Source organism: Protopterus annectens, chromosome 9.part0 (genome assembly GCF_019279795.1).
Source record: "Protopterus annectens isolate FY-2018-M chromosome 9.part0, PAN1.0, whole genome shotgun sequence".
Taxonomy (NCBI): Eukaryota; Metazoa; Chordata; order Ceratodontiformes; family Protopteridae; genus Protopterus; species Protopterus annectens.
Genome location: NC_056743.1, coordinates 1,499,087,593 through 1,499,101,027, shown reverse-complemented (window position 1 = coordinate 1,499,101,027; position 13,435 = coordinate 1,499,087,593). Strand labels below are relative to the sequence as shown.

General features: G+C 39.6%; 1 protein-coding gene across 1 annotated transcript in view; it reads left to right on the top strand.

The window, feature by feature from the left end:
• The window catches only part of LOC122810961, a 193,910-nt gene extending 182,772 nt beyond the window's left edge, over positions 1–11,138 (top strand). The window contains exon 3 of the mRNA XM_044082489.1: positions 10,922–11,138. Within this exon, the coding sequence (XP_043938424.1) occupies positions 10,922–10,936 (15 nt within the window). The 3' untranslated portion in view covers positions 10,937–11,138. The remainder of the gene's footprint in view (positions 1–10,921) is intronic.
• Positions 11,139–13,435: the final 2,297 nt, after the last annotated feature.

The following is a 13,435-nucleotide window of genomic DNA, read 5'->3' as shown; positions in this document are numbered from 1 at the left end:
AACATCATACTCTTTATATTCTCTTTCAAATATGTGAATAAAACTATCAAAATTATCACCTTCTGTATACTGTGGAAGAAATGTACTGACCTTTGTTGCCTCCTGGATTTGGTTATTCCCTTCCCCATTACCTCCATGTTCCTTTTCAAGAGTCAGTATGGCCCCCTCATGTTGATGCTGCTTCTCATTTTCTTTGGCCTCTAAATGGTGCACGCTCTCTGCCGATTCTAATTCCATATGTTTTGCCTTCAGTTCATGTCTCTCCAACTCCAAACAGGTTATTAAGTCCTCTGAGAAAAGAACTGTCCTGTTTCTGAGGGCTGCACATCCCCATCACCAGACTGGTTGTCTTCTTGGTTACTGGTCTATGTTGCAGCTTTGACTAAGACTGAAATAATTTCTTCTTTAGTCAGGATTTGCACACCTTATCCAAATGGTTCACAGTCAGCTTGTCATAATCCTCTGCTGACATCTTTGTCTGCTTTCCCTGACTAAATTAAACAAAAAAAAGCAAAACTCTTGTAAAAAATGAAACTCTATATGTTTAACTTGTGGCTGCTGAGAGTACACACACCTATAGTGGCAACTGCTTACAGGCTACATAGATTCAATTAATACCCCACCACTGCTCACCAATATGTGATATCCCTCCTCTGGGCCAGTGATCAAGAAGCCTCAATCCTCACCACTGACACTGGTGGGAAATGTTTACTGCGAGAAAAAGAGACACACACAGTATTTTCAGATGCAGCTCCTGCACCAAGTACAATTTCCCTTAAGAGCACACAGGTAATGCACACTCCAGTCCTGGTGCTGGGCTTTCTCTCCTGGTCCCAAATAAGACTCCCCAGTGGCCACAATAGAACTGAGTCCCTATCTATGTGTTCCAGGCCAAGTCTTCCACCACTCTCTGTGAAATCAGTGTTCCCAGTGTCCCTGTTCAAACTAGCAGTCACTCACACTCTCTTTTGTGATTTGGATTTTTACATGCACACACACACACACACACACACACACACACACACACACACACACACACACACACACACACACACACACACACACACACACACCTGGGAAAGGTTGCCACAGCTTACCTGCTATGACACGTCTACCCAGACTATAATGTAGATTTATTGACACCACAACACTCAAAGCCAGATACTTTAAGGCTTGTACCATGGTGCTAAAAGTAATACTTATGCATTTGGTAGTGTTTAACCAAACAGCAAGACTTTCAGGCACATGGAGCCACAGTGTCACTAAATAAATGCAATTACTCTCAAAGGTGAAATATTTACTGAAAGACCAGCCATGATGAAAGGTTCAGATATATTTAATAAACAATAATAAAAAAAACATGAAAATATTGAATATCTATTTACAATAAACACCACAGTTTCAATCACAGGAAATATAGAAAACAACACAGATGGAAAGACTCAGACAGATACAGAAAAAACTACATTTAGCTAATCTCACTATATTTTTCTAACTCATTGAAGAATTACTGTTCCTTAGTTACTTACTAAAGGAAGGCAGGATGAACGTGAATGAATATCTTGTCAGGTCCATAAACAAAGTGCACACCTCACATCTATCACTAGTATTTAAATACGATTTTGGTGCTGGCTACAGAATGACATCACATCTGGTCACCTGACTCTGTGGTTCCCACATAGGATCATAGGAGATTACTAAGCTATTGGCCCTAAGGACCATATAAGCCTACCTAAGAGTTTAGCCCATGTTTAGACAAGTCAGCACCTGATGCCCCTGTCCAGTAGGGACACTGGTGGAATCCCCAGGTGTATATTTTCTGTTTCCCATCCAGTTTTCCAGGTTGCACTTAAAAAGGGGTAAATAGGTACTATTCTTGATGTAGAGAGGGAGTCTATTCCATAGATGGGGGAGTCTCTGGGACACAAATCTGTCCCACCAACAAGTCATGTTGATGTCACAGACCAGGTTGAGGCCATGCATGCAAGTTACTTGAGTGGAGCTTGACTTGTGGATAGCAGCAGTCCCATCAAGGTGGGGTCTGTGATTTCCTTGTATGCCAGAGGTCACCTCTGAAAAGTCTGTATGAAACTGAGTAGAGGGATAGGGCTTTTAGCCTATCTGTGTATGGTAGATGTTTGAGGCCATGGATTCTCCTGGTGAGGAACCACTGTGGTCTCTATAGGTGCTGGATGTGCTTTGCAAGGTACATGCCGAAAGGGGCATTGTACTCAATATTGGGCCTTATAAGTGAAGAATACAGGGATGTTATGACCTCCTTGTCCCTGGATGAGATACCCTTACTTATGAGGTGGGCCATGTAGAAGGTTTTCCGTACAACAGAAACAACATGGTGGTCAAAAGTCAGGTTGCTATCAACCTGGGTGCCCAAATCCCTTACGACTTATTGCGTGCTTAGGATGTTGTTATTATGATAATTGTTGATAATTTATGGGGATGTCACAAACTCCAAAGGGGATGATGATGGCATTTGATATTCAGCTTGAGGCCATGTTTCTGACAACAATCTATATCACTAGGGAAACTGATGACAACACCCTGCTTGCAGTCATCTGCAAACCTGGTCAGCCATAGCCCACTGATTTTGGCCTGCACATCAGAAAAGTATATCCCAAATAACAGAAGCCCCGAGACTGAAGTCTGGGGTACGCTTCTTGTTACGGGTCTACTGCTTGAGGTGGCTTCCCCTGTTTTGACTAGGTGATTTCTATCAGTAAGCCAGCTTGCTACTCATCTGGTAACATATAGATTGATGCCTAGTTGAGAGAGTTTATCTGTTATGCTCGAGTGGGGAATAGTGTCAAAGGTTTTGGCCAGGACAAGGTAGGCAGTATGCACCATCTTCCTCTCGTTAATGGCTTTGGTGTCTGTCTCAAAGAAGTCGACCAAATTTAGCAGACATGACCTCCCCTTGACAAAGCCAAACTGTGTAGGATCAAGTGTATGGAGGTTGCCAATGTCCTTGTGAATGAGTCCCATTATAATCCGTTCCATGGCCTTGCAGATGAGGATAGTTAGGCTGACGGTTTTATAATTTCCCAGATCAGTGGATGCTCCAACTTTGTGTAAAGGGATGACGGTGGCTGTCCTCCACTCAGCTGGAATGAAGCCGGTACTCAGGCTTTTGTTGAATACAGCACCTAATGGTGCTGCAAGTTCCTACCTGAGTTCACGTAGGATGCAGCCTGGTATGTTATCGGGTCCCATGGAGGCTGTATTTTTTGCCTTTGAGAGAGCAGTGATGACTTGTTCCCTAGATATAAAGGGAAGCGGGAAGGTACTGAGGATGTCCTGATTTACTGATGGGGAGACAGAGGGGTGATGTTTTCACTGAATCTGTCAGACAGTAAGTTTGCTATGTCTACGGCATTTGTATATGTGGTGTCCTTGACCACCAGCCCTGAACAGATCTGGGTGCTTCCTTTGAGGTTGTAGACCTATGTGAAGAAGGCCTTATTTATTTATTTATTGCATTTGTTTACCAGGAAAGTCCTCAGGGCCTTAAAGAGCCCATTTTCAGTGGAGGCCTGGGGAGAAAAGCTCCAATGAGATACGGAAAAAAATATAAACATTAATTAGTACAGCAGCAGAAACAGTGTTACAGATAGTAAATATAGTAACATATACAGAATATATACATAAATGCAGGAATCTAGTTTGTTTGATTACAGTAATATATACAGAAAATATACATTAAAGCAGAATTCAATGAATTCAATCAGAGTGGTATAAACAGAGATATATTAATCAGTATTATTGTACCAGTATCAACAAGTGAAGATAAAAATAAATATGGAGAAAGTATCAGTCATTAGTAGCAAAAGACATAGGAGTTTAGTAATCATATAAGGAGAATGAAGAGGTTAGGTTATAGAGCAGGAACATAGCCAGGAAGAGTTGAGATGATTTTTCAGTATTTGTTTGAAGGTGGTGGTGCTGCCTGTGTTTCTTATAGAAGGTGGAAGTGAGTTCCATAGTTTGGCGATGGTGAAGGAATAGAGTAGTTGACCAGCAGGTAAGGTGGGCTTATCTACTTTTAGAAGTAGATGATTTTCAGATCTTAGATGCCTGCTTGAATGGTATTTGGCAAGTAGAGTTGAGAGAGCAGGACAGTCTGTGGGTCTGTAGATTATTTTGCGCACAGTAGTTAGTTGGGTGAATGAGAGATGGTGGGGGAGTTCCAGCCACCCTAATTGTTTCAATGACTTACAGTGGTGGGATGAGAATTTGGCCTTGGTGGCAAATTTTGCTATTATGTTGTAACACATAGCAAGTTTGGATTTTGTAGAAATTCAGATATTAGTGAGGAGAGGGGCACCGTAAAGGAGAGAGGGTAATAAAAAGGTAGTTGAAAGGGTTTGTCTAGTAGAGAGGCTAAGAAAGTGTTGGTGCCTGTAGAGCATACCAAGCTTTTGGTGTGTTTTTTTGATGTTATTCTTTATGTGTAGGTCAAAGTTAAGGTTTTCATAAATAATGATGCCTAGTAATTTAGTGTGTGGGACAACTTCTATAATGGTATTGTCTTGGGCTTGTATAGTGAAGAGTTTTTTTATCAAATGGAGTGGTTTTCCTAGGAGTAAAAATTACTAGTTTAGTTTTTTATTTGGATTTATGGCAAGATGATTGTTAAGCATCCAAGATTCAGTAGATGTGAGGGCATTCTGGGTAATTTGCTGGAGTTCAGAGCTGGAATTTGCAGTGCACATTATTGTAGAGTCATCAGCATACTGGATTACTGAGCATTGTAGGAGAGTGGTGTGAAAGTTGTTAATAAAGATGCTAAATAAGAGAGGACCAAGTATGGAGCCGTGGGGTACCCCTGTGGAAGTATTGAGGAAGGGAGTGTAAGACTGTTGCCATTTGGTGGATTGCTGCCTATTGGAGAGATAGCTGTTGAACCATTGTAGAGTAGGGGGAGAAATGTGGAGGGTGTATAGTTTAGAGAGTAGGATAGTGTGGGAAATGGTATCAAAAGCTTTGGAGAGGTCAAGGAAAAGTGAAGCAATTATTTTACCAGAATCCCATGCCCGGTTAACTGTATCAAGGAAGGATAGGAGGGTGGTAGCTGTGTCCTGGTCTGAAACCATGCTGAGTGGGTGATAAAATTTTATTTTCATGCAGGTGGTTGAGGAGTTGGGCATGGATGCATTTTTCCAGTATTTTGGAGAGGGGTTAGATAATTGCTATGGGTCGAAAGTTTGTGGTGTCTGTGTTGGTGCCACCTTTGTGTAAGGGGAGAATGAATGTTTTTTTCCAGATGTCTGGGACAAGGGATTCTTTAATTGATCTGTTAATGAGTATGCTAATGGGATAAGCTATAGAGTTTGCTGCTAGCTGCAGGAAGTGTGGGGGTAGATTGTCAGGGGCCTGAGTACAGGGTTTTAGCTTAAGTAAAAGTTTTTTATTGTACTGGTGGGTATGGGGGAGGATTTTAGGTTAGGGTTAAGGGTAGAGTTGTTTTCTGGGATGATGTGATCATCAGCTGTCTTGATGGTGGTGGTGTTAGCTGTAGTAAAGGTGGCGGTTAGGTTAGCTATGGTGTCAATGAAGTAGGAATTGAAGAGGGTAGCAAGTTCAGTGGGAGTTTTTTGTGGGTCAGGGGATGGATTGCTTTGAGAGCCTGGGTGTAATAGTTGGCTGATGGAGGACCAGAATTTTTGGGGATTATTTTTATATTGGCTTTGTAGGTGGAAGTAGTGGTCTTTTTTATCAGTGGTTATTAGACGTTTTGTCTGGTTACGGAATTACTTGTAATGTAGCAGAGTTGAGGGAGTCTTTGTTTTTCTGCCATGATTTCCAGATTTTATCCCTTGTAGACATTACTTCTTTGGTGGATTTTGAAAGCCAGCATGCATGGTTATGTTTTATTCGTTTTTGGCAGGTGGGTGCTTGCCTATATAGGATGTGTAGAAATGTTGAGTTAAAGAATTAAACAGCCTCATTAAGTGGTAGGTATTTGAGGGGGTTCCAGTTTACTTTAGCTAAGGTTTCATTAAATATAGATGATTGGAACTTAATAAAATTTCTGGTAGATTTGTATTAGTGTTGGCCTGTGGTTGGTGTAGTTTTGCGTATGATATATGCTGGGTGGCCGTCACTAATGGTATTAGGTAGTATGCCTACACTGATGAGATTGAAAAGGTGGGATACTAACATCCAGTCTATTGTGGAGTCCCAGTTGTAATTTTTGTGAGGTCTAGTGATGTCTTTAATTAGTTGGGAGAAGTTGTAAAGATTTATGTTTTTTGGGGAGTTGTTGTGGCCTATATCTAACCAATTGATATTTACATCACCTAGAATGATGGTTTCATTATCTATATTTTGGGAAGTCCAGGCAAGTATGTTTTCTAATATTGGTATGTTGTTTCCTCGGGGAATATAAAGAGCAATTATGTAAATGTTTTTATGGTTGTTAAGTTTTAATATAGAGATTAGTACTTCAGTTTGGGAGAAGTTGGGGGTTGGTTTTGAGTAAGGGATTAATGTGTAATTGCTAGGGAAAAGTATTGCTACTCCTTCTCCTCTCTTGTTGGGTCGATCGACTCTCAGGCATGAGTATCTTGGGGTAGAAATTCAGTGTCTTTTATATATGATTTCAACCAGGTTTCAGTAGCTGCTATAATATCTGGGTTGTACTTAGAAATCCAGGTATGGAGTTCAGGTATCTTGTTCCTAAGGCTTTGGAGATTTATGGTTGATAGCATAAGAGATTTGCTAAGTTTGCTGGAGCTGAGGGGGGCTGGGCCTGATTTGGTCTGTAAATCACCACACTGGGAAACAGTGCTTTGGCAAATTGTGTAGGTTATATTTCTCAGTTTTTTCTTTAAAATTGTGTAGTTGCTGCTTGTGGTATGATAAAGGGAGTGTGTTTGGAGAGGTAGAATTTTCACTTTGTATAGTACAGAGGTATTAGCTGTGAAAAAGCTAGGGTGGATGTCTGAGTAACTTGATAATTGTGGGTTATGTGTGCTGGTCATACAGGTAGGTGCAAGAGGTATGTTGGGTGTCTGGAAAGTTGTGATTATTGTTAGGAGAGAAAGTGTAAGTGAGAGAAGCAAGATCAAAGTAATAGTTGTGATGGACATGGTGGTTGAGTGCAGTGTGATAACAAAGAATATGAGCAGGATAGAAGTAGTTTAGAGGATGGAGTACTATATGGGCTTATTTAGAAATGGGTGGGGAGGTAGAGTACAATAATGAGGAGGTATGATAGGGGAATAATTAAGGGGGTTATGGGATAAGTAGAAGAGAAGTATGGGAGGGGTCAGGCTAGGTATAAGGTTGATGTTATGGGGGGAGGGAGGGGATGGGGGCAGGGAGAGGAGTGGAGTGAGCGTAGCTTACGGAGCAGGTTCAGCCCCACAGGGAGAAGACCTGAAAAAATTATCAGTTTAAAGGTGAGTGCTGAGCTTAAAATATCAGTATCTAACAAAAGCTTAACTGAAATAGCTCTGGAATACTTTAATTTACACTGCAGGCACATAAACAGGGCTGTTTGGCAGTTTTAGAGAGAGTTGTGATTAGTCTAGAGACTATGCTGAAAGTAAAAGCAAAATTTACTAATGTAAACAGTGAACAGTAAAGGCTTGGGACTGCGTGTATGTGTGTGTGTGTGTGTGTGTGTGTGTGTGTGTGTGTGTGTGTGTGTGTGTGTGTGTGTGTGTGTGTGTGTGTGTGTAAGGCTGATTCAAGGTATTGGCCCAATCTAGTGTCATTTGGCTGGAGCCCTTCACTGATGTGCATATACCTTTTAAGCCTTAAAACCTAACAAAAACTAAGTTGCAATTCACCTGTTACAACAGAAAAGCTGTAGGGTGTCAGGTTCTTGCTTCCTGGAGTTTTATTTAGTTAAGATAGTCAGCTTCAGTGGATGATGTGGAAAATGTGTATTGTAGTTAATCCCAAGTGAGGGGGTGGGGGTGGCGGTCACGCATTAAAGAAACCCATGCAACTGAAAAATAAAATTAAATAAGGCAGAATTAGTGCAAAGGTTACAGAATGTGAAGTGCAAAGCATGCAAGGTATACAGATAAAAAGTAAATTGATTAAATTGCATACATTATCAGCATTAACATGCAGCCTCTGACTGATAAAAGCTGTACAATCCTGCAGTGAATACAGACAGGATATATTGCACAAAGCAAGTATAGCTTTTCTATGATTTTCCCTAGTAGATGTGGCCAATTTGGACTTGAAGTTTGCTTTGGAGGATTTCACTAGTGCTCTTATTTGCTTGTTCAGGCTAAGGAGACATTGCTTCCAATTGGGCACCTGCTCTTTCTTTGTCTTAGACAGCAATTGTTACCTTTTGTTATAGAGCGTATTTATTGCAGATGTGCACCAGACAGGTTTACTCTTCCTTGCGGAGGATGATTTAGTCCCATTGGGTATTCCTGAATCCATGCATCTATATAAATGCTCGTATAGTGCTTTGGTGTAGTTCTGGATATCGGTGTCAGTTCCTACAGAGGGGGAGGAGGCTGTGAAGCTGTTTATACCATCCCTCAGGAGACTGTAATCAGCTTTGGAGAAGATTTTATGTCTGATCCTAGCTAGAGACAGGTTGGGGGAGATGATGTCATTGAAAGTGACTGCTTTATGGTCAGATCTTAGCAGGGAGGATGATAGTATAGGGATGCTGTAGTTGTTACTCATGTTAGTTAATATCAAGTCCAAGATATTATCACCTCTTGTGGGGTATCAACTAGCTGTTAAAATGCATTTCCATTGACAAAATCGAGGAATCTCTGGGCATTTGTGTTTTTTCATTAATAGTTCTTCCAATCTATGTTTTGGAAGTTAAAGTCACCCAGGTTCAGGGTAAAGGGTTGAATCTTGATAGATTCGAGGAGATACAAATAGGTGGATTTGGGGGCCAGTAGCTTGCTATGATTTGTGTATGGGTCTTGTCAATGGTTAGCTACACCTGGAGTGTCTTCTGTGTGTCATACTGTTTGACCAGCCGGTTGGTGTGTATGTCTTTAATGTATATTGAAACTGCCTACAGTTTGGGGTCTGAATGTATGACAGGATGAGTAACCAGGTAAGGCTTGAGTGCTCTCCACAGCTTTGAAACAGGCACCTTTGGGAGGAAGGTTGGCACTTTTCAAGGAATTTAGGAGTTTATACCAACAAGTATGGGGTATCTTAAGTTCTCTTTACTTCCATCAGTTGTCTCATCAGTCCAGGCTGACTGCAAGGACAGTCCTCCTCTTCAAGCCTGTTCATCATGTCTTGTGCTCTGGTGCTTTCAATGCCAAACTGCATAACAATGAAGCTACAAAATGTATGGACACAGCACTGCCAGGATACTGATGATATGGACACACTCATTCAGATAATACAAGTTAATTCCTTGCATTCAAAAGTGGTATTCTCCAGGGGAACCTGAGCTGACCACTCTCTGTGACTCGCCAGAGCGCGACGAGAGCTAACGACAGATGCCTCGAAGACAAAGCAGGGGAAAGTGGATATGGATGGTGGCCTGATACAAGACGACATGCCACATATCAACATGGAACTATCACATCTACATCAATTTGCATTAGTAGCTTCAGTGTACATTTCAAGTTTACTTCTTTGATTCTAACAGACAACACAAAGGTCATGTGGTACATGTTCAAACAGGGGAACACAACTGTATCATCTATGCAGGCAAGCAATGATTTGCATGGAAGGCAATCTCAGTTTACAGGCTCTCAGTCGAGCCCAAGGTTTTCAGCTAAGGTTTTGCAGCTTGCAGCAGAACGAGCGCCAGAATTGTTTAGCAGATGTGCCACAGATGTGGATGGTCATGTATTACTGAAATTGACAGTGAGTGGGGATTCTCAGACCCCATAGATCTGTTAAACTACTCGCCAGCTTCACAGCTTCCAAAGTTTTGCACAAGGTTTTCAACAAAAAGGATCCTGGATGCTCTCTTTCAATTGGAGCAATCTTCAAGTGATGCTCTTTCTTTGTGTATGCTCTCCTCCCTCTGTGTCTCCCAAAGGTCAGATGGAGGTCTCCCAAAGGTAGAGTTTTAGGTCAGACAGATGGCCCTCAGGCAGATTTTATACCCATACCCATTAAGTCTGGTCTGGTACGGCTCCATGGCCTTTGCCTTGCATTCCTGCTCCCTCTTCTGAGGTTTCAGGTCACATTTACTCAATGTCAAACAGTCACACTCATGCCAAACAATAGCCTGGTTTATTCTGTTTTGAACAGAAGAGGGTCTCAACTACAGCAAGTTTTGAATGTTATTTTGGAAATAGAAGGCCTAAGCACCACGGAAAGTGTAGATTGAGATAAATGGAAAGAGATTTTAGTTTAGTTATGAATTTGATGAATTTAAGGCCTGAGCCTAATTTCTTGAGTTCAATATCCTTACTGAGTTACTGGACAAAGTAAGGTTCCTTTCTCTCTTATTAAGTTTCATGCTGCATTAATTTCTACTTCACTATGACCACCATTGTTTTCTCATTCTTTGTTCAAGCAATTTCTTTCTTCTTAAGAATATAGATATCCCACCTTGAGCTCTCAATTTCCTGCTTGGGCAAATCTCATATGTTGTGTTGACTCCATACAGCCTACAAGCTTTTTAGACTCCTGGAAGATTTCTGTGACTGCACAGATGTCAGCATTTTCCAGGGTTAAGAATGCTTGCAATGAGTGCAGTTTCATGTCTAGAGTCTTAGCATTTAGCAGCATGACGTTTAATTTGTATTTTGTTGAAATTTTTGTGTTGGTTTTATTGACCTCAGGACTTTTCATAAAAAAGGCACTACGGGGGCGGCAAGAGCCTTTGCCAAAAGTATGATGTTTACATATGTAATATGTTTTACAAATAGCTGTCACAAATTTAATGCTAAGATTTTTGTGGATAACCATAGAGAATCATTGTTATCCTCTCTTTTTATAGGTATCATGGTGCTAATTGTGCCATGCTGTTAACAAAGCAGGAAAATTGATACTGTCAATACTCTGCACTGATCAACAAACTTCCTAACCTTCACTGCATGAAGCACTGTGATTTCTCCTTCTGTACATTTACTGAGTCTATTCTGTGTAATACTGGGTAAACAGCTTACATGCCATGGGAAACAGTGAAGTAGCACAGAAATTCATGATTAACTTCAATGATGTACATCGAGGGAGGTGTTATTGATTATGTTTATATTTCTAAGTGTTATATTACATATTTCAATGATGTTAGTGCAGGCAATATTTGCTCATAGTGAAAGTGCACACACTTCACTGCACGTTTCAGTCTGTTTACATTATTATTGTTGTTGTTATTATTATTATTATTATTACTATTATTATTATTATTATGATTAAGTAAATAGGGTAATGACCTTACTTAAACTTTTGCATGCTGAAACTTTAAATGTCAAAAGGTCATAAGTGAAAACCATTCAAATGTGATCCCAGATGTTGAAAAAAAAACAACATTATGCTGAAGAGTAGAAAAATAATGTGAAGATGCTGAGGTTGAATCAAGAGATAAGAATGATCAGTGGAATGAAAGTGGCTTATTGTGAAAATTGCCATTAAACATGCTTGTAATGCATGCAAAAAAAGATACAAAATAAAATAAATAAACACAATAAAAAATAAAAATTATCAACATGAAGTGATACATAGTATATTGAAGTAAAATATCAGTCTTCAGGCAGCAGTTTGTAAAACATGAGTTTCAATAATAAGAACAGTGCTGGATAACTGCTTGCACAACACCTCTAGCAGTGAATCTGGATCATCTCTAATGTAAGTCTGAAATTCTGTGCTCCTTCTTAATGAGCCTTCCACATTTAGGTAATGGAATTATTCTAACCAATAGCCTGTAGCATTTATATATATATATATATATATATATATATATATATATATATATATATACACACACACAAAATCAAGATGTCATTGATCAGTCGTAATTGTTCTCAATACATTTGCCACTGCCAGAAACCTGCAGGCCAAAATTGACCACAGACAGCAATGCCATCCCCTCTACAACATTCTGATTTCAGAGTTACCTCAAATGACAGATGTCAGAATGATTCCAGAAGTCAAATGGAGATAGGATTGGCAGTTATGATGAATCTGCATTTCTAGTGCCATACCTTCAAGGTATACCACAGAAGTAGTTGTTGGCAAAGAAATCGTAGAATACTTCCACCTCTTAATACATTACTGCAAATGTCATTGAATGTTATCTAAGGCTAAGGCAGGTTATTTGTTTTACTAGTAATGCAAAAGAATTGCTTTTACCAAAAAAAAAAAAAAAAATTGCTAATCCCACTTTCAGATCTAGCTGCCAAACTGTATGGCATAATTTCACCAAAGAGCCAGGTAAGTTATTTTTATTGCTGTTCATACCACCACTCATATTCAGACAGAATCATATGGGGTGTCAGAATTAATGAAAGAGATTCAGTTATTTCATATATGTCTACCCAGGGATTGTCTGATCAGGCTGAAACCTATTTCAGCGAAAGTCTGGGGATAAAAGCTCAACAAAAATACAGTACAGTTTATAACTTATAATGCAGTGATATTATTATAAAGTACTGGTAAAGCATTAAAGATACTAGGTACAAATATCAATGGTATATACTTTAAAAATTAGCATGCTTGTTAAATAAAAATTGAGTTACAGTATAATGTATATATATATATATATATATATATATATATATATATATATATATATATATATAGATATAATAAGAGGCGAGAGAGGAAGGGCAAAAGTGACAGAGAAGGCAGAGGTTAGGGGAAGATAAGTAAGAGGTATAATGTTTGTTAGAATCAGGGGAAATATGAACAACATATAGTAAAGCAAGGGTATGTTGGAGAAGCATCATTTGTGAGTGACTGCTTGTTGGTATACATATGAAAGGATATTAAATATTAAGGAAAATTATAGTTATTAAGTGCATGGACAAGTCCTGCTGGACATTACATAAGTCTTTAATTTATGAAAAAAGGATATGTAGATCTAGTTCATGTCTAAAAATTTGAGGATTGGAGTTCCATAACCTGGCTATATAAACACTGTATATCATATGCAAGTTCTGTTTTTGAGGACAGCACAGCTTGCAAAACTGGAATGGTTTTACTTGTATCAGCACTACCTATAGGAGTATGCAGAATATAAATCTGTCATTTATACCAAATCATATGGTGTTGCATGTAGAGCGTACATGCTATCCTTTGTTGTTAACAGAGCAGCATGTATATCTGACCTTCTGCCATCCAAGTGCTTTATAATAAAGTTCACATTTTTAATCATGAGCATGGCAGGTCCTAATGCAGTAATGTCATTAAGGCAGCTGTCACATACTGTGTTTTTAGTTCACCTAATGTGCTGTTTTGATGGCATAGCATCCAAAGATGTACTGACAAGGATGTCAGTAACGGTTTTGCCTGA